At 38.8% G+C, this 22,855-nt stretch overlaps 1 protein-coding gene across 16 annotated transcripts in view; it reads right to left on the bottom strand.

Annotated features, from left to right (window-relative positions):
* Nucleotides 1-22,855, bottom strand: part of PKP4 (plakophilin 4) — a 252,775-nt gene that overhangs the window by 105,751 nt on the left and 124,169 nt on the right. For 15 of the 16 annotated variants that reach the window (XM_033860144.2, XM_033860143.2, XM_073807691.1 and 12 more), the window contains one exon: nucleotides 10,255-10,367. The exons of the other annotated variant lie outside the window; for it this stretch is intronic. In XM_033860144.2, coding sequence (XP_033716035.1) covers nucleotides 10,255-10,367 — 113 coding nt within the window. The remainder of the gene's footprint in view (nucleotides 1-10,254; nucleotides 10,368-22,855) is intronic. 16 annotated transcript variants of the gene reach the window in all.

Raw genomic sequence — 22,855 nt, forward strand, 5'->3', positions numbered from 1 at the left:
AATTAGATAGTGGTGATGATTGCACAGCTCTATGAATATACTAAAAATACTGAATCATATCCTTTAAAAGTATGAAGTTTACGATATATGAAATATATCTCAATAAAACTATTATTTAAAAAACTCAGGTTTCGGCCAGTGAGAGCACTGAAGGTCAAAGGGACAGAACTTTATCAAGCATCTTCCTGAAGCAGTACATTAAATAATAAGCTGTCAAAACACAAACATTCAATCTTTGTAAAGACTCTTCATTTTTAAAGAATGTTTCATTTGAGAAGAAAGTTTATTTCACAATGACTTAAAAATATTTGCTGAAGAAAAGACCTGACCCATGAAAAAGGCTTTTCGGCTACTGTCAGTCCTACGGCATTTTTAGAATTTTTAATAGTATCAATGGAAGCCTGATGGGCACTAGCAGATGATCCTATAAAATGTAAAAAAAAAAAAAAAAAAAAAAAAAAAGTCTGAATGGTAGTAGGGTATCAAATCTTTTCGTTAAAAAATAAGAGTTCTTTTCTTAAATGGCAATAAGAAGACTATTTGTCAAGATTGTATGACCTTTCTGAAACCATAAAGAATTCTATTTTAGCAGAGCTTTAAACTAACTGAAAAGGGAGAGATAATCTTAGGAAGAGTGTGAAGTTATTTAATTTTAATATTGCCACCCATTTCCCCCCTCATTCAGTTGACAGACATGGACAGGATTTTTCTCAGGGTCTAGCGTAACTTCCTAACACCAATGGCAGCCAGCTAAAGGACAGACAATGTGAAGGGGCCAACTGCTTCCAAATGGCATAAACAAATTTTAAAACAATGTGCAAAATATCAAAACAAAAATTTAAAACTAAGCTTCAATTCCAAAAGTTGTCATTAGTGTTTTCTATAATTAGTAAAAGGTCCATCTTTTAAGTATCTCTTTTGTACTTCAATATAAATGAAAATTTAGTGCTTCATCTTAAGGAGCAGACAAGCTATGATTTACTTACAAGATAAAATATGTGGAACCAATATCTGTGTCCCAAAGAAATAAACTTTCTCCTTTACCACCTACAACTTACCTAGAAGTAAGTGAGAAGTGAAGTTTCTGTTTCTGGGCAATGGTAAGATTCTAAGCCTGTTATCAGAAATAGTTTTGAAATTCTGTACTGTAAAATTTCAGAAATAATTTCTTGAATTCTGAGATGATCATATTTATATTTACTGACTTTTCAATTTGAACTATATTTTCTTCTCCTTCCACAGTTTTGTTACCCAATTTCTTGAATTCTGAGATGATCGTATTTATATTTACTGACTTTTCAATTTGAATTATATTTTCTTCTCCTTCCACAGTTTCTGTTACCCCAGCTGAACCACTAGTGTAATGTCTCTGCTTGGATGAAACACGCAACGCAGGCCATGTCTTGTACACTTGAAGACTGTGCCTTTTAGCAGTTCCCCTGGCCAAGTCCCCTGCACCCACTGAGTGCAGCTTGCCACGGGAAGGCTGTAGTGACCTCTAACCACCGCTAAACTAGCATCCCTTGGGTGCATCTCCAAGCTACTTTTCTCCTTGAGAATTCCTCAGACAGGTGGGAGCCATTAAAAGTTAGAACTGGCTATCAAAGTGGGACTTTAGGAATGAGATAAAAAGTTGGCCGTAGGGAGTTATCTCACACTTAAATTTTTTTGAAAGGGAATGAAATGTGGCAAACTTTAAAAAGTGGTTGCTGGGCTTCCCTGGTGGTGCAGTGGTTGAGAGTCCGCCTGCCGATGCAGGGGACATGGGTTCGTGCCCCGGTCTGGGAGGATCCCACATGCCCCGGGGCGGCTGGGCCCGTGAGCCATGGCCGCTGAGCCTGCGCGTCCGGAGCCTGTGCTCCGCGACGGGAGAGGCCACAGTGGTGAGAGCCCCGCGTACCGCAAAAAAAAAAAAAAAAAAAAAAAAAAAAAAGTGGTTGCCTCTTTTTTCGGGTTAATGGAAATGTTCTACATTTCAATCATGATGGTGGTTATACAACTACATGCCAAACTGCCAAAAATCATAAAACTGTATGCTACAAAGGGTGAATTTTACTGTAAGTAAATTACACTTCAATAAACCAGACCTAAAAATAAAGTGGTTATCTATGAATGGTAGAATTACGACTTTTCTCTTTATACTTCCTTGAACTTTACAAATTGGCTAAAATGAGCATTATGTAACTCCAGTCAGTTAAAAGGTGAGAATGCTGTTTTGGCCACACTTGGCCCCTTCTGTGCCCTTGGGAGTGTAGGTAGGCAGGGGAAGTCCCCTTGCTGTCACCCCCATCCAGTGAAGTCTAAAGCAGGCTAAGGCGAGAGCAACACTCCATGGATGATACTGCAAAGAGAAAAAGAATAAATCCTACATTCATCAAAATTTGGATTTGAAGGTTGTTGCTTAGCCCATGGGGTGCAAGAGGTTTAAAGGGCATTATTTTTCTCTGAGGTGCCTGTGCTATGAGATTCTCCTGAGATGCGCCGTACATACCTCTGCTTCTGTCGCTAAGGCATGCACAACGTGCACCTGCACGGTGACCTGCAAAACAGGACCTCTCACACCTTGGTATCCACTGCCACCCATGACTCTAAAAAGCTCTGCAGACAGAAGTCATCATGGCAGGCTGCTTGCTTGGAGAACCCGAAATGGATCCATCCATCTGCATATGCTAACTATCATCCTCCCGCCAAACTGGAGCAACAGAATTGGCCTCCTGGAGAACTGCTTTTAGCTAAGCTGCTTTTCCATCCATTTATATTGTATTTAACAACAAAAGAAAGAACCCCTGTGAGTCTGATTTTATAATTTAGAAACTACCGAGGACGCTGTTTGCCTCATCACGCAGTGCTCTCAACAGCAACTCACAAGAGAAACCACTCAAGTCTCAGCCCCAGGGACAGTAAATCCTCCTGAGCAACCTGGTTTGTTTTTATCTTCCAGACACGTTGAATCATGTAATTCATTAGTTTTTTTCTTTAGCCTGGCTACCAGGACACTCAGAGCCAAAGTGGCTCTCTACTTTAAGCCAATTCGTGCAATATTGACAACATATATTTTGTATACTATTTTAACCTTGGCTTCATCTTATTTTTCTAGTCTTTATTTTATCTTTGCCCCAATTCCCTCACTCCATTGTTGGCTTCTGTGTTTTCTAAAAATGTTCCAAATACATGTGGAGAGGTAAAATATTAAATAGTGCATAGTGCATAGTACATAAGATATAGTGTACTCAGTATAAATGCAGAAATGCTGTAACTTTTCAATAAACTGATTTCACGCCCTACTTCCTATGAGGTGAAATACTGAATATGTAAATAACTATAGTACACTAAAAACAAATGCAGAAAATCGGTATTTTCTCTATTAACTGATCCCAAGGCCCACTTTAAATGAGGTAAAAAATTAAATATATAAATATCTATACTATACTCAGTACAAATACAGAAAAGATATAATTTATTGACTATTTCTACAGCCTATCTTTAATCAGGTGAAATATTAAAATAGATGACTATTAAATGCACAGGTAACTATAGTGTACTTGGTACAAAGGCAGAAAGTCTGTAGCTTCTCTATTAACTAATCCCATAGCTCCCCTTCAGGGTTTCTCAATTTTCAGTGATTATTCGTGGTCTGATATATCATCTTTGGGTACAAGCACCATCAATTCCAGATTAAGGATCATTATATACTGATATTGCTGGTGTTATTACTTGTGTTATTAATGCATTTTTGCAGTAAATAAAACAAATAAAAATCATATTAGAAATGGGTTTTTTTATTGCTAGTTTGTTTAGAGTCACTACTTCCAAAGAGTCGTTAATAGAAAACCTAGCAATCATTTTAATTTTTGATAAAGGAGTCAAGAATATACAATGGAGAAATAAGCCTCTTCAATAAGTGGTGCTGGGAAAACTGGACAGCTACATGTAAAAGAATGAAATTAGAACACTCCCTAACACCATACACAAAAATAAACTCAAAATGGATTAAAGACCTAAATGTAAGGCCAGACACTGTAAAACTCTTAGAGGAAAACATAGGCAGAACACGCTATGACATACATCACGGCAAGATCCTTTTTGACCCACCTCCTAGAGAAATGGAAATAAAAACAAAAATAAACAAATGGGACCTAATGAAATTTAAAAGCTTTTGCACAGCAAAGGAAACCATAAACAAGACGAAAAGACAACCCTCAGAATAGGAGAAAATATTTGCAAATGAAGCAACTGACAAACGATTAATCTCCAAAATTTATAAGCAGCTCATGCAGCTCAATAACCAAAAAACAAACAACCCAATCCAAAAATGGGCAGAAGACCTAAATAGACATTTCTCCAAAGAAGATATACAGATTGCCAAGAAGCACATGAAAAGCTGCTCAACATCACTAATTATTAGAGAAATGCAAATCAAAACTACAATGAGGTATCACCTCACACCAGTCAGAATGGCTATTATCAAAATATCTACAGACAATAAATGCTGGAGAGGGTGGGGAGAAAAGGGAACCCTCTTGCTCTGTTGGTGGGAATGTAAATTGATACAGCCACTATGGAGAACAATGTGGAGGTTCCTTAAAACACTAAATATAGAGCTACCATATGACTCAGCAATCCCACTACTGGGCATATATACCCTGAGAAAACCATGATTCAAAAGGAGTCATGTACCAAAATGTTCATTGCAGCACTATTTACAATAGCCAGGACATGGAAGCAACCTAAGTGTCCATCGACAGAAGAATGGATAAAGAAGATGTGGCACATATATACAAGGGAATATTACTTAGCCATAAAAAGAAACGAAATTGAGTTATTTGCAGTGAGTTGGATAGACCTAGAGTCTGTCATACAGAGTGAAGAAGTAAGTCAGAAAGAGAAAAACAAATACCGTATGCTAACACATATATATGGAATCTAAAGAGAAAAAAAATGGTTCTGAAGAACCTAGGGGGCAGGACAGGAATAAAGACACAGAAGTAGAAAATGGACTTGAGGACACGGGGAGGGGGAAGGGTAAGCTGGGACGAAGTGAGAGAGTGGCATGGACATATATACACCACCAAATGTAAAATAGATAGCTAGTGGGAAGCAGTCACATAGCACAGGGAGATCAGCTTGGTGCTTTGTGACCACCTAAAGGGGTGGGATAGGGAGGGTGGGAGGGAGACACAAGAGGGAGGAGATATGGGGATATATGTATATGTATAGCTGATTCCCTTTGTTATAAAGCAGAAACTAACACACCATTGTAAAGCAATTATACTCCAATAAAGATGTTAAAAAAAGAAAACCTAGCAATCATTTTAATCATTAAGATTTTTTTTAATGTTCTCAGCAAGGCATATTGCAAATGAACTGCCAAAGACAGCTGTGCAGCTCACCTTTTAGGACACTTCCTAAATAAATACATGCAGAGGCCCAGTTTCCGTACTGTAAAATGGGAACACGTCACGGCAGGGTTAAAAATTTATCTTTGGTACTGCAAGTGTGAGGAAACCGAAACGCTGGGCTTTAGAGCCATTTGGAAGAGGGCTCTACAGTATATTATTTAGTACAATATTAGAGTCATTAATTAAATAGGACCTCATGCCACTGTCTACTCCTTCTTCACAGGGTGAGGCCAACATGGCAAGAACTTTGGACAACTGAAAAAGTAAATCAAAGTATGCTTTTCTTTACCCTTTGAGATCATATCTGGACTAGGAAAAATAAAATCTTACAGATCACCTTACCAACTCTGGCATAGGATCTAAATCAAACAATATGAAAGATAACCAGTTTTCAAATCCCCCATCTTGCTGACTAAACTTACTCCCATGTAAGAAGGACCTGAATCCAAAGGAAGTTTCCTGGCTGGAAGCAGTGATCGCACTTATAATTTTCCTTCAGCAAATCAGAAATGGCTGATGGGAAAGAGGGCTGGGGTCTGAGAGCTATTTTCTGTATCTTTAGATTCTGGTTCTGAGACTGATGGTGGGGACTGACAGGCACAAGGGGGATCTCTCAAGTGACACAATAAAAACCTATGCTCCCTTCACTAACACTGTTTTCTAAGGGGCTCTTGCCAGTGTGTAACCCTGGTGGTCACGGAGCAGAGTTCTTCTTAAGGTCCACCGAAAAGCACACTGAAATGTGTGAAGAAGGCAGATATGGGAAAGGGTGAATGCCAAGTAGGTGACCTAATGGTAAAGCATCCTTTCCTGAGGAACTTAAATCACACTGGGCCTAAGTTTCATTATTTATTCAATGAACACTTAGCAGGGTGCCTGCCTGCTGAGCCCCAGGCACTGTGCCAGGGCTGCGGTGAGCTTTAGCTCCTCATAGGAGGCTAATACAGGCACAGGGGAACAGTTATGAGAGTTCGGATGAAGAGAGATGACTTTCCTGGAGAACTGTGGGAAAGGCTGTACGAACGGGTTAGCACTTAGCTGGGGGCATCAAGAATACATGAGAATCCAACATGAGACGGGAGAAGGGCAATCAAAGTGGATCAATTATCATTCCAACCAGAGTTCACTGAATAAAGAAACCCCCCTTACTCATAACCGTTAAGATTCCATAATAGATTCCTGTCTTGCTGCCTGGCCTCTCTTCTTTCTGACCTACACCCTACACTATCAGGACAACTGCTTCCAACTAGAGCAATGTGTTTCAACCTGTCTCCTTTACAGACCTAATGAAGGTGACACTCATCATCACCTGGTTCCTGGTTCTCCACAATCTAATGCCAGCTTTACTCTTCCAACCTCATAAGCCACTAGGTCCTTTCAGTACACATCCTGGAAACTACCAAGCCTCTTGGAACTCCAGTACAGCAATGCGAGATCATACACACTTCTGCGCATACTTTCCCTCTTTCTCTGGTCAGCCCGGTTTCCATTTCTGCAGGACCCACTCACTCACCCGACATTGTCTGACTGAGCCCCACTGCCATGCCAGGCGCCAAGCTGGGCACTGAGATCCAGACACAAAGCCCCAAATCACTGACAATAAGTATTACTCACAATATGTATTTTACTAACAGATTTTTAACGAACCTATGGAATTAGCTAATTCAAACTATATAACCCTAAAATTATTTAATATTTTAAAATATTTACTACAGAAAATAATCTAACAGCCATGCATATATCAACAACCCCCTTGTTTAACAGATATCAATATTCATATTTTTTGTTATGTTTGTTCCAGATGGCAGTCTTAAATAAAACGTTACAGATTTGGCTAAAGCTGAATTCCTGATAGCTTCCTCCTCCCCTTTGTCCCTAGAGGTACCCCTATCTTAAAGTGGTGTCATCCTGAAACATTTTTTATACTTTTACTAGAGATGCACTGATTCGTAAAATCAAACACTATTTAAATTCAGTATTATGTATATTTTAAAATATTCATAAAGATAACCTATACCTATTCTTTTGCAACTTGTAGTTTTCACTCGAAAGTCTGTTCTGCAAAGATGTCCACGTTGATACATGTAGTTGTTTCGTTTTAATGGCTCTTGAGTTTACTTATCCACAGTTTATTTCCCATTTCTATCCTGATTAAAATTTTTTACTTTTGCAAATAATGTTACAATAAGCATCTTTGTACCTGTCTTCCTGTGCATACCTGTCAGACTTTCTCCAATGATATCAAGTTCTTAAAAGTTTTAAATCCTGCTCTCCTGCTTGCTGATTCTTACTCATCCTTGAGTTTTTCTGACTTGAGTTTTTTATTATCTGATTGTGAGCGCATCTTTGGTGATGTCAGTTTCTCAGCTGGGTATTCCTGAACAATGCATACAGTTACATTTGGCCTCCAGACCCACATACCGTGCAAGCCTGGGGTGGTCCAAGGGTGCAGCTTTTGAGGGTCATGGCTTAATGCAGTGTTCCCAAGTTCAAGTCTACCACCGTGAGCACATAAGGCCTCACTCTTTGGTCCCTGCAGGGGTATTAAACCTAAGACTCCAGTGCTTTGTTGGGGGCTTGACAGTGCCCAGGCCTCCTGCACTCAATGCAGCTCAAATGCTTGTGGCTCTGGCTTTTTTTTTTTTTTGAAGATGTTGGAGGTAGGAGTTTATTTATTTATTTTTGCTGTGTTGGGTCTTCGTTTCTGTGCGAGGGCCTTCTCTAGTTGTGGCAAACCGGCGCCACTCTTCATTGCGGTGCGCGGGCCTCTCACTATCACGGCCTCTCTTGTTGCGGAGCACAGACTCCAGACGTGCAGGCTCAGCAGTTGTGCCTCACGGGCCCAGTCGCTCCGCGGCATGTGGGATCCTCCCAGACCAGGGCTCGAACCCGTGTCCCCTGCATTAGCAGGCAGATTCTCAACCACTGCGCCACCAGGGAAGCCCGTGGCTCTGGCTTTTGGTTCTCTATTTCTGGTACCTGGGGATTTTCCTTTCTCCTTTGCCATTTCCTCTAGGTATTATTGACATATCAAATATCTCTAGGAGTTTACCGAGAAAAGTTCTATGTTCGTTTAATTGGCAAAATTGTCAGAATAAACGCCTTAACTGAATTCTTTAAATACTGATTTAATTTTTCTAATAGTGTAAAATTACATTTGAAAAAATCTGGAAATATATAACACTACGTTATTTAGCTTGTGAACTGTTCTTTTTGGTGCTAAACATACAGATATCCTTTAAAAAAACTGGGTAAAATTAAAACAAATTTTTGTTTTGACAATTTTAACTTTCTTGATAAATTATCTAATTGAGGAGTACAAAGCTAGAGTTAGAAATTTTTGATTTGTAATTTTACACCTTGCTTATAATTTCTCTTCCTATGAACAACTGCCTGGATGTCTTAAAAATGATCACATAATTTGATATCTGTGTTTTGAAAGTTTTCTTGATCTTACTTGCATGCTTTATGCCTTACTAAACATACTAACGTGCATAATTGTTAAGGGTCAAAGATTTAAAAATTCATGACAATACAATTTTATCTGCCTAATAATTTTAAATTCATAGCAATCAGCTGGGAAAGACAAACTACAGACAGCATTGTATTCACCAAGAAGGATTTTTGGGCTATGAATAACAGAAGATAATGAGAAATACAACAATTACGATGTTAGAAACAGCTGAAAGACAAGTTACTATGGGCATACACCTACTTAGGATTAAACAAACTAAGCTTAAAAATGCAAGCAACAGAAGTATTTTATGGTAGGCTTTATTGGAATATGTAAATACTAAGAAAGAAACCCACAGATTGCATAAGTAGTGATTTCACCATTTGGAGTTGTGGCCGTAATTTTTATTCTAATGATATTTTAAATAGCATAAGAGGCTACTTAAATATAAAATACTTGTGATTAAATGTGTTTTTTCCAGTAATATACTGGTTTTGCATTTACTATATATTTTTTAAAATTAATTTTTATTGGTGTATAGTTGCTTTACAACGTTGTGTTAGTTTCTACTGTACAGCAAAATGAATCAGCTATACATATACATGTATCCCTTCTTTTTTGGATTTCCTTCCCATTTAGGTCACCACAGTGCACTAAGTAGAGTTCCCTGTGCTATACAGTAGGTTCTCAGTAGTTATCTATTTTATACATAGTATCAGTAGTGTATATATGTCAATCCCAATCTCCCAATTCGTCCCACCCTCCTTCCCCCCTTGGTATCCGTACATTTGTTCTCTACATCTGGGTCTCTATTTCTGCTTTGCAAATAAGATCATCTATACCATTTTTCTAGATTCCACATATATGCGTTAATAATACGATATTTTTCTTTTCGACTTACTTCGCATTTACTATATTTGAATACACAATTATTTCATATAGTAATTATTTCGTATAGTAGTTTTCCAGAGTTCTAGAAAACTCCAAGTAAATTGAATGTGTTTTTCAAAGCTAGATAAATGTTATGACTTAGAAATATTTCTGAGTTAAAAAAAATCAATCAGGTTTTCAAAGCCAATTAGCTTTGCCAAATAATTAACAATTGTTGAAAACATTCATTAACTTTGTCTACATAAAAGAAATCAAATTTCTAAAGTTAGCATAGTAGCTTTTGCTAGAGAGGCATACCAGTGCTGTATAAAACACTTCAAGCACAGGACTGAAAGATAATCAATATTACAAGAGGTTTCTCAAAATTAGAATAAATTGACATTTTTGGTATCCATTTCAGGAAGGCCAGTTAACAGTGACAACACTAAAAGCATCATTTGCTGCATCTAGGACAACTTAATAATGTGTGACTTGAAGGCGTGTAAGAAAATAGAGCCATCGGCCCTGTACCTGGTGCTCGCGATGCTTGGTGATTCTGCTCCAAGCCTACATCTTTCTAGCTGACTGGCAACAATCTGCCTTTCCACCTCCAGTTCTCGGGTTAGTCGCTGAAACTGAAGCTCCTGTGATTCAAGGAAATAGAAGGCATATAAGGCACCAGGTTTGCTTAGGCAGATACATGAATTCATGTACGTCACAGGAAACACAGGAACATGCCCGTAATGTAACACTACAGTGTGGCCTTACGAGATTAGGGTTTTGAATAGAACTCAACAACCTACTAATTTGTAGCTTTTACAAACTTAAAGGCACTAGAATATGTGTTTTCGTTTGAAACTGAAAACATGTAGACCTTTATTTGGCCTTTTTTGCTGTTGGTGGTGGTGGTTCTAAATGAGGTCTTCAAACAGTACTTTTGCTCCAGTGATGTATTAAAGTAAGGTCTGCAGAGTCCTCACTCGATGTGCCTACATTAGAGGCACACCAACCAATACAGGCCTCAACAGCCAATTCTTCCATCCCTCATACTGTATGTTAGCACAGCATTAAAAAAAAAAAGAAGTAAATTCCTGTAATGAGAATCACTTGACCATATTTGATACAAAGCCTTTCCACTGTTAAGAAAAAAAATCATTACAACTCCACAAAAAAGTCTTTCTATATTTATCTATAATACACATTTTTTCCTATTGTCACAAATGCATTCATGTGTCACTTCATGAAGGGACAAGAGAAAAAATAATGAAAAAGTCTGAGCCATAATATAGAATTTAAAATTGTATTAAAAAGCTGGAAAGATTGTCTCAAGAAATTACATTCTACATTCTACGATGCATCATGAAGGCCAGTATTCTATTCTAGGAGAAATGTTTTAACATTATTTGTACTTATCTCATTGTTATCTTGACAGGATTTTAATAAATAGAAAGCAGGCCATGCCATAAAATATCTATAAATCAAATCAAGTATACACTAAAGGCTTTAAGCCACAAATAACATCTCCAGTAACACCTCAAGCTCCCTTGTGCCACATTAACTCCTTACAAGTCTACTCAAAGCAAATGCTGAACTGTAAGTGGTTTCATTGGACACTGACTCCTGGTTCAAAATACGACAGATGAACCCTAAGTCTAGGAGCTAATCAGAAATAAAACTACCTTAGTTTTGTTTATAATAATAATATTACTGACAACATAATATTATTTATGACAATGTGTATTTGTCATGCAAACAAAAATAAAAAACAATTTAATTGAAAAGTGTATTAACTCCCTGCGGAGTCAGGCAAACGTGCAGTTACTTGACAGCATTGGCCATGCAAATTCTACAAACTATTCCTAGAATAATTCTTAAGAAACAGTCCGTGAACTCCTTATTGCTTCCTGATATTGAGAGTCCTTTTCTAATGAGCCCAGTTGGTGTGGGCGTATAGGGCAGTGCCTGAATGAGTAATAGTTGGCCCAATAATGCCGTACAATAGGATCATAATGGGTAAGTAGGACACTGCCTACATCTGCTTAACACTTCCTAGACCACAGGCTTTTGATAAATGTTCGGCAACAAAAGATCAGATAGATAATAATTGCACAACATTCAGTACCAGGCTAAGATCATTGATTTTAAGGACAAATAGTATTATGTTTACTTCACACTTAGTCTTTCTTTGTCCTTAAACAGCATCATAGTTTCTGTGATACGCTTCCATTCTTTCTATTATTTTACTCAATTGTCTTATTATACACATCTTTTCCTGGAAGACTGGCTGCTTGGATCAAGGTGGGCCAGGAAAGGACCATCTGTGCATCTCAAAATATTCCCCAAGCCATCACATAACTTTTGTGTTCTCAGTTCAGTGGCAACTAGGGATTGAGGGCTGGAGGGTTTTCTTCATTTTGCGATAGCCAAAAGTTACGAGGGTAGGATTGAGGCATGTTTCAAATGAGAACATTAAAAAAATTTCCATTCATAGAAAAAAAACATTTTAGTGGATTTTTAAAATCATATTTGTAGCTGCCTATGGCCTTTTGAGCATCCTTTCAAGGAAATGGTTGGGAAATTTCCTGCTTGAAGGCACAGGTTGGAACTTAATGACCCGTAATTCCTTCCCTTAGAAGCTGAGACAGATGCCTTTGGCTCTGCCGAGAAGATGCCAGACTGTGACTTGGATGCTGAAACCAAGACAGTGACATCAGAAAATATGAAGCTCGTTTTCTCTCTTTCTTTCACCTTCTTGCTGTACTCCCTGCAGTAGGACTCAAGGAAATGACCTCCACACAAACTATGTTTATACTTGGTGGCAGTGGCAGTGTTTACTTGATTTGGACACTGTTCCTGGGAGTTTAGTCTCAAGGTTTGTTCTCCAGTCCTGGCAACAAATGTGGGAATTCACTAATAACCACCTAATAAGCACTTTTTCCCCCCTGCATAATTAGCCATGTCAGTCTCTTTTTCTTGCAACTAGAAACTCTGACTGACATACTGCTAGAAACCATTTACAGTTGTCAAGTTGCTAGAAGAGCCTCTGTACCCACGATGCAGCTACATTTTGTTAGAAGTTGGGAAATTCCTTTAACACTCATATGAACTGAGTAAAGTCTACACTGTATCCCTCCTGGCTGTGGAGCCCATAATACTGAACATTACTGGCTACTTTTATCAAAACCATTTTATCCATTATTTGCCCACACTTCTCACAAGTATGACATCATTAAAGCCCCCAAAGCAGACTCTCAGGAAGCTGTAAAGCATGGAATCTATAAAGGTTATCTAATACCTGTGGATATTTACAAGTAAAAAATATATATGCTTTTTAATAAAATTATTAATACTACTTCTACAGAATACAAATACAAAAAACTCCCACATGTGACTGGCACCAAGATGAATGAGTAGGATATAAATATTTGACAATTCTGTCTCTACTGGCTTCTTAGACTGACTGACAAGGAAGACGGTATTACATATAAAAACACATCTAATGATTTCCAAAATAACACTCATTGAGATGATTATGCAGTGATACCATCCATAAATTTAAAATTTTAATATTTTATCCTCTAAACATAGTGTGTGAATGCTGATCTTTACTGCAGCATCCCAAACTGGGCATCTAAATTACAGGGGGATCCTTTGAGAAGAGCAAGGAAATAATGTTAAAAGCATTTGCCAATGATTAGTACATGACAATTTCCTCTTAAATTCTGTCAAACAAGACCGTAATCAAGCTTAGAAGGAAAGCCAAGCCTACTAACATGCTATAAAAGTGGAGTCAGTTCACATGCGTTTGGAAGCTTTTGTTTATATTTACCTCATCTCTCTCAGTAAGTATATTGATAAATATTCTCTGAGAGTCAAGGGAATAGAAGGAAACAAAGATTCACTTGCATGATCTTGTATGGTAGACAGAAACGCATGGCCCGAGGAGGCCCAAGGAAGGACTCAATACCCCAGTGGTCAGTGCCTTCAGGGGGCCCTCAGAGGCAGAGAATCTCCTTGACCAAGGAAGTTGTACCCTTCTGGGCAGGCTGCATGCAGCCACTGATTGAGGTGAGAATATAAAAGCCGGATCCAGATTTGCTTCAGAGCTTTCCATGGGCTTGACTGTCTGGCATGGTATTTGGACCTCTCCCCTGCCCAAGCCTGCTTTTCCTTGCCCTCACCTCCACAAGTGCTGATCTATAATAAACATTCTGCATGCAAAACTCCACTCCAGTGAGAACCCAACCTGGGATAGTACTGTTTTTGGATTCCTTTTATATAATGATAGAAGTTTTCTCTCACTCCTAATTTTTCAATACTGTGAGATGCTTTAAATGTACTGAAAAAGTATAAACAATAATACAATGAGCTTTGGCAAAGCTGAGCCAGCTCTAGCAAATCTTACTGTTTTGCTACATTTGCTTCAGGTTTTTTGAGAAATAAAATATTACAGATACAATGGAATCCCCTGGTTTCTTCTTCCTGGATCTTATTTCTCTCTCTTCTTCCCTCTCCGGAAGAAACCATTAGCTTGAATTTGGTGTTTAATATTCACATGAATATTTTATATTCTTACTACTCCATATATACAGATCCATAAATAATATATAGTATTGTTTTGCATATTCATACAATTTATATCAATGGTATAATACACTCAGTGCTCTGCAGATTGGTTTTATTATAATATGATTTTGAGATTTATCAGTATCAGTACACATAGATCTAGTTCATTTATTTCCATTGCTCAACAGTATTCTATTGTACAACTACAGCACAATATATTTATATGTTCTTATAATGATGAACCCTTGGGTTGCTTCCAATTTTGCGCAATTATAAGCGTACTGCAAAATAAGCATCACTGTATAAATCATCTTGTGCACATGTGCCAGACCCCTCCAGTAGAGACACAGATGTGGAATTGTTGGGTTGAAGGCTACACATATCTTCAAGTTTACTTGATAACGATTATCAAATTACCTTCCAAAGTAGTTGTACCAATTTACATTCCAGTCAGCAGTGTATGAGGGCTCCAGTTTCTGTACATTTTCACTGATACCGATTTGCATTTTGGGGCTTAAATTTCCTTCCTTCCCTCCTTCCTTCCTCCCTCCCCCCCTCCCCTCCTTCCCTCCCTCTTTCCTTCCTTCTCTCCTTCCCTCCCTCCCTTCCTTTCTTTCTTTGTAATCTGATAGGCATGGGGTGCTACCTTGCATTTATTTTATTTTGTATTTCCTTGTTAACCAACATCTTTCCAGATGCTTATTGGCCATTTATGTACCCTCTCTCACAGGTATCATAAACGCTCAGGGGGATACTTTCTCCCTACTACCAGCACCCAAGCTTGTCCTCTTCTGGGGGACAGGTTTCTCAACACCCTTGTACTAATGCTGTTGCTCTGTAAAGTTTTATGTTTGGGCAAGGGATATCCCATTAGACTCCCCATCTTGGGCAGCCCTCAAAGGGCACATGGCATTTGACATCTAATGGTATGCTCAAGATCACCGAGGCTTGACACATACTTTCAAGGTGGAAGCCAGGTTTACTGCTTACTTAGCTTAGGAGTCTCACTTTCATTTTGGTTTTTGTTTCTGTGAGTACTTTACTTCCTTGGCAGCTCAGCCTTGCTTTTAAAAACACAATTTAAATACTTTATTCAGTATACGTATTTAGTTTCTTTCAGTGGGGAGACCGGTTAGGGTATTGAATATGCCAGAAATGGGAGTCTCCACAGCTTTTTCATATTTTCTCTTAATTTCTCTGAGAATTTCTCAGTATTTCTTTCAATTCACTATTTCTCTGTTTGCCTCGTGAAGGGTTTATCTCATCTATTATTCACTTTTTTCCAATGACAATGTTTTCCATTTCTGAGACTTCTAGTTGGGTCTTCTTCATACCCACCTGTTCCTGCTGTTCATTTGGAGTGAAACCTCTACCTAAACTCCAGGTACCTCAGTCCTAAATGCGACCTTAAACTGGTGATTCAGTGGTTTTTTTAAACAGAAATAATACTGCATACCTAGTCATGTCTCCTGCCACTGGCTTCCAGAAGCCCAGGAGGCTTCCAGCATTAGGTCCTTCCACTCCCATCTCCTTCAATAAGCAGGAAGCACTCCATCCCAGACCTCAGCTTCAAGGACTCTGGTGCTGGCACTAAAAACAGGGCATACTTCACCCTCTTGTGGCCTCCTAGCCCCTCTCACCTTCATTAAAGCCTCACTGATGGCCAGTAGTGACATATCTCCTGACCCTTTCCAACTGTGCCCAATGGAAGCCTCGTTCCAGTTTGCAAATTCTGTTTATAAACTCTTCATCTTTTACTTAGAATATTCTCCATCTCAGGGTTACTAAGAAGACTCTCCACCTACAGACTTTAATTGAAATGTAGTTCTTTCCTGAAAATACTGCTTCTTCTGACCTCTGTCTGGTGAAGACTATGCATTCTTCACACCACAGCTGAGGTGCTCCAGAGAAGGAAACTGGCCTTCCCCTGGTTCCTCACTACCTCTACTTATTAGCATGAAGTTGTATATAATATTCCTCACTGTCCTCCTGTCAGTAGAATCTGTAATCATATTCCCACTTACATTCTTTTTTTAAAAAAAGATTTATTTATTTATTTATTTTTTGGGCTGCATTGGGTCCTAGTTGCAGCATGAGGGATCTTCGTTGGGGCATGCGGGATCTTTCACTGAGGCACAGTCTCTTTGTTGTAGTGCTCGGACTTCTCTCTAGTTGTGGTGTGTGGGTTTTCTCTTCTCTAGTTGTGGCACACGGCTCCAGGGCATGTGGGTTCTGTAGTTGTGGCACGCAGGCTCCAGAGCGCGTGGGCTCTGTAGTTTGCGGCACGTGGGCTCTCTAGTTGAGGCGTGAGAGCTCAGTAGTTGTGGCAAGTGGGCTTAGCTGCCCTGTGGCATGTGGGATCTTAGTTTACTGACCAGGGATCAAACTCACGTCCCTTGCATTGGAAGGTGGATTCTTTACCACTGGACCGCCAAGGAAGTCTCGTCCACTTACATTCTTACATTAGTACGCTGTGTCCCCTCTTGCCTTAGATGCTAGAAACAATTCTTCTTCCAAACTTGTGCAAAAGCTCATTGGGGGTCATGCCATACAACTACAGTTGCCCACTTGTATCACTAGCATCTATTTACTTCAGGTTGTTCTAACTGATTCACTAATTCAGGAGTGGCTACAATAGTTACTACCACTATGACGATGACAATTAAGAAACAGCAGTAGGCATTCCTATCAGGCCATTAGCGATGACACTCTCAATTTCCTGTCCCACATTTATGTTAGTCCTCAATCCTCTTCCAGGATTGGTAGAGGAGTGTCCCCTTCCTGTCTAAGGCCAGACTCTCCATGCCCTCTTGCCTCTTCCAGGATCTTGCTTCTCTTTCCCAAATCGTCAGTGTTTCCTCTCAGTTTAATGCTTAAATCTTCTCATCAGAAAACATCTTCTTGACCTCAGGACTCCTCAATCTCTGTTTCCTTCCCATTTGACCTATACTACCTTTTAGTAAATATTTCTCTTTAAATTGACTCCTTTTTAAGACAAGACAGTATCATTCTAGCATTAAATCACTGAAATCCTGGTTTCTAATGCTTCTATATAATTTTCCTAATATAAATTAAAATATGTAATTTTTAAAGATGTTCATCTGTGTATTAAAAACCCATTCACATCACAGTACATGTACAACACACCAGGGGTCAACATACCTTTCCATGTCTATACATCTCAGCAGGAAAGTACTGAGTACTGGTTAGACTGAAAGAAGTAAACTGACAAGGCCATTATTTGATACAATCAGTGCTTACGTAAGAAATAATTTTTATTTCAATCACTGTTGCTTAAAAATCTTCCAATAATAATAATTTACCTTTCTAATTTAGTATGGTAAAAGAGTTTTATATCACTAAAAGATCAATCATCACTGAATAATAATGTTAGATTTTTAAGGTGCAGGAATTTCACAGTGTATGTCCTATATCAGGATATACTATAGCATTTTTTTCTCTTTTGCATGTTAAAAAGATGAGTAAATTATGGTCATGATCATATATTTGATGCTCTTGAGTCAGGCCTAGAGAACTACTTTAAAAATGAATATTTAAGAGCTAGTAAGAAATCCTCAAAGCATCCCAGATTCCATTCCCAAATCTAGGCTGATACCAAAACCAAAGCAATCATATTTTGAAAGGGTCCCTGAACTCTCAATCTTAATAACCATCCACTAGTGCAGAGGTGATCAAATGTCCTGACCTTCTATCACAGTTTACATAATAATTGACAAGTCTTTATTAAGTCTACTTGGTAGTCACTAAAAACCATATATAATTAATTATAAAAATGCTAACTACGTGATGTTTAACCCCTCTGTACTGACCAGATCCTTTTGTTAAGAAGAAACATCGCCTTTCTCAATCAAACTGTGTTCTCAGATACCAGTGCCCCACTCTCCCATAGGGGTTTAAACCTTCAAGCAGGTTTGAAAACTGCTGCCCAGAAGATTCCAAAGCTTGGAGGTTCACAGTGACACTAGCATATTAAAAGTTTTCAGACGTCCACCAGTAGGATATCAGCTTACCTTTCTATAACCTGGCCATTCTTTGATTTATTGAAACTAACCACACCTTTTCTTTTTCAAGTAATAACTATTAACATCTCAAGAAACAATATTGTCTTGCAGAACACAACTTAGTCAACAGTAAAAATTCAGCTCAGGGAATTCCCCTGGTGGTCCAGTGGTTAGGACTCTGAGCTCTCACTGCTGAGGGCGTGGGTTCAATCCCCTGTTGGGGAACTAAGATCCCACAAGCCAAAATAAATAAATAAATAAAATAAGAATTCAGCTCCTTTTTATTCTACTTTGGGATGGTTGAACTAAGGGGTACTATCCTGTACTCTACATTAAAAATATACCTTACATGTTGGAAAACAAAATTTTAATTACTTTGGTCAAGGCTGAGTATTTACAAAGGGCTGGTCACCACAAAGGGTTAACCTTTAAATGGAAACTCCTGACCTCACACCACTCTGAAGACAAGAAGGGAATGATTGTTAGGATGCTACTGCTGGATTAGTTGCTCTAATCTATGCCCACAGTTTTTTACATTTAGATCTTCTTTAAGATAACAGAAAAACATGAGACACAACCACCAATCTGATTTTTTGTTATACTAGTTGACATTCAAATAGGAGATGATCAACATTCAGATCTTTATTGTTTTATCCTACTATCAAACCACACAGGATTATACCAGGTTTTAGCTTTGATATCTATCCTTCAGTTTTAATGAAGCAGAGAGAATGGCAAAGCTTACCAGATGCTCTAAATCTATATTCTAAACCTCAGGCTCTTATCTGTAACTGTCACCAAAGCTCCTTTATTAGGAAATCAAAATGAAGAGAGGTTTACATTAAAACACACTAATGAAAGCTCTGCTTAGAGCCACATACATAGAAGGCTGAGGCAAACAGGTAAAAGCTCAAGCCTTTCCTACAGCATCACCGATGGCTTTATAAAAACTTGTCTACCCACCAGTAGCTCACTGGCTCTTAATCTCTTACCTGGCAATCTCTGAACATTGCATGGGCCTGTGTACACCGGTGATGTCCAAATCCACTATCTCTAATCAGATTCAAACTGATGTTTTCAATGGTAGTGAACTAAGCATTTTGATGGTAGTGAACTAAGCATCTCTACTTGAAGGATGAGCCATGGCTCACATCTAGCCATACCACCCCCTGCCTCCTGTGTTTTCTATTTCTCCACTGCAGTGGTCCTCGAAGTACGGGCCCTGAACCAGCAGCATCAGTATCACCTGGAAACTTCTTTGAACCAGAAGGGGTCAGGTCCAGCCACTGGTACTTGAACAGGACCTCCAGGAGATTCTCATGCATACAAAAGTTCCAGAATCACTAACCAAATGGAACCACCATTCCCCTTTTACTCAGACTCAAAATGCAAGTGTTTTCATCTTTGCATCATTTTCCCCTTTCCCTTATTCCCCATTTCTCACACGTTAAATGGTTTCCCAAATCCCGTCACTCAACCTCTCTACCACTATTGAATCTATTCCCTTCCTTGCCATTCCCACCACTACTACCCTAATTCGGACTCACATTAACTTTAGACTATTGTAATAACCCTGCACTAAGTCTTCTCCCCACTGTGGTGGCGAGGGGCCTTCATTCTGCTTTTCACATTTCTCCCAGATAAATCTGTTGAGTAGTAGTAACTGAGTAGTAGTAACTACTCATCAATAATCTCTATCCTTTCCTGAGTGTTTCCTGAACTCCAGGCTCTCTGCTAAGCTTTAACATGCATTACGTCGTTAACTTCTTAGTCAGACTGCAAGGTAGTGAAGGTTACCCTCATTCACAGAGGGCTGACTTGACTGAAGTCATTCAAAACCAAGATTTGAATCACATCAGTCTGACTCCTAACCCCATGGTGTTAACCACTGCACACCATGCCCTTCACACCCAACCTGTAGTACGGTTACCACAGCCTTATTTTAAGACCCTCGGCAGTCTGCCCCAAATACCTTTTTTTCAGTCTCCTGCCACTCTCCTTCATGCACCTGGACAGAACTATTCATAATTTCCTATACTTACCACTCAGAGCTTTTTCTCACCTTGCTCCATCCACCTGAAATATCACCCTCCCGCGTGCCTAGAGTCCTTTATCCAGCCCTTGGGTAAAGCACTTAGCCATTACATGTGTTCCATTTACTAAACTGAATTCTCCTTAAAGAACAGTGAAATCTATATTTCATCCATCTAGCTTCTTACAAGACCAAGACAAGAAAATCCTGCTAATTCATTCTGGGTGGATTTTACACAGTACACTTTATTTCGTATGTTATAATCGATCACATAAATTTTTAAACTGACTGATTCCTAAGTATTTTTATATAATGACAGGCATAATATATTATGGTTGGTCCTTTATGAGGCTCTTAAAGCATTTCAAATGTAATAATAATCACATGCTTACAAACGTAGGTAAGGGAAATCAGAAAAATCAGTGGTACAAAAGGATTTGCTACCTTTAAAGTCACAGCGATATGAAGGCAGAGCTGTAACTAGAACCTGTGTTTCCCTAAATTTTGTTGACTGCTCTTTCAATAAATCAGCTCTGCCCGTGCTCCGCAACAAGAGAAGCCACCGCAATGAGAAGCCCGCGCACTGCAATGAAGAGTAGCCCTCCGCTCGCCACAACCAGAGAAAGCCCGCACGCAGCAACAAACACCCAACGCAACCAAAAATAAATAAACAAATAAATAAATTTAAAAAAATAATAAAAAATAAATCAGCTCTGTCAGGGATTTCATATTATTCATGGTGACATGGGCAAATAGGTTCTCTCTTTTTTTTTTTTGCAGTACGCGGGCCTCTCCCGTTGCGGAACACAGGCTCCGGACGCGCAGGCTCAGCGGCCATGGCTCACGGGCCCAGCCGCTCCGCGGCATGTGGAATCTTCCCGGACCGGGGCACGAACCCGTGTCCCCTGCATCGGCAGGCGGACTGTCAACCACTGCGCCACCAGGGAAGCCCGATTAGACATTTTTTTAAAATTCATTAAGAAATTATGAAAGATAATAATGACAACATTAATAATTTATCTGGTTTTCTAGCACCTAAATATTTCAAAATTAGTAAGACTAGCGATGCATGTCACCTAATGTTAGATGTTTATTTGAGAGCTAATTGTGCAGATGATGATAATGCATATACATCATTATTTGCTGAAATGGAAAAGTGAGAGGAATAAATGACCAACCTCCCACTTCCTCTCTGTGGACTAGTTGTTGCAAACACAACAAAGAGTATGAAAAGGATAAGAGAAACAAAAACAAGGCAAAATTGAATCTTCCTTTCTTCAGTAGGTCTAATAAACAGCGCTAGGGAATAAGAGGCTAATTTTCAAAATGATTAATTTAAGGTTTGGTTAGTAACTTAATGAAGTGTAATGGGGAAAGAAAACAAATACTGTCTAGTGCAGGTAGCGCTTGTCTTACGATTATACTTTTTAAATTACTAGGCTTACTTCTACAGCTGTTCTTTCTGCTTCGCAGATATTTTAAGACTAAAGTGTGGGGAAGCGAGGAGGTAACTAGAATAAGAATATACATTTATGAGCTGTGCCCTAGTCAGTTAAATGGTTCCCTGAGAAGTCTTGTTACCCAGCCCAAGAGGTGTAAGTGGTATTCAATTGTTTTTCCTTTTTAACTTTTCGATTTTTACATTTTACCTGTATGGCTTCACTAACATCATTTGTTTCTAAACCTCCAGAAATTGTCCTGGGGTTCTTGAGAAATAAGGTTAAGAGAAATCAATGTATTATTGATAACCACAGGACACCTCTAACCTACAGGAAACATTAAAGCCTTAGGACAGAACTGGGGCACGTCAATGTGTCTGCATCTAGACTCATGACCATCCTTATTTTCAGGTCCACAAGTGTTTCCATACTCAGTGTCCTCTGTTTTTCTCTGACTCTCCTGCTTTCTCCCCTAACATCCAGCTCTTCTACAGGTGAGCTAAACAGAAAAGCAATTAAAATTTGTTTTAATTTTAAAATTTGTTGTTCCCAATAGCTGTATTTTCCTTACTTAGCTAAAAAAGTGGACAAGTTACGGTGCTTTGTGACCACCTAGAGGGGTGGGATAGGGAGGGTGGGAGGGAGGGAGGGAGGGAGACGCAAGAGGGAAGAGAGATGGGAACATATGTATAACTGATTCACTTTGTTATAAAGCAGAAACTAACACACCATTGTAAAGCAATTATACTCCAATAAAGATGTTAAAAAAAAAAAGTGGACAAATAAGGTTACTTTTTTACTTGTGTTAGGTCTGTATGGCTCTCAGTAGAAAAAAAAGAAAAAGAAAAAAGTTCTTAGAAAAAGGTGCCAGACTTCATTACATTATTTTTATTGTTCACACTAATTTACTTGCCTGAAAGAATCTTTAAATTACCATATTTAGAATTCTTTTTCTCTTGCACATGATATATACTCACGAAGTGACACATCTGCTTATGTTTAGAGCAGACATAACTTGATATTAAATGTCTTACTTTCTTATTTTTTGTTAAGTCCTAACACTAGTGGTAATA

The sequence above is a fragment of the Tursiops truncatus genome, chromosome 7, assembly GCF_011762595.2.
Source record: "Tursiops truncatus isolate mTurTru1 chromosome 7, mTurTru1.mat.Y, whole genome shotgun sequence".
NCBI lineage: Eukaryota > Metazoa > Chordata > Mammalia > Artiodactyla > Delphinidae > Tursiops > Tursiops truncatus.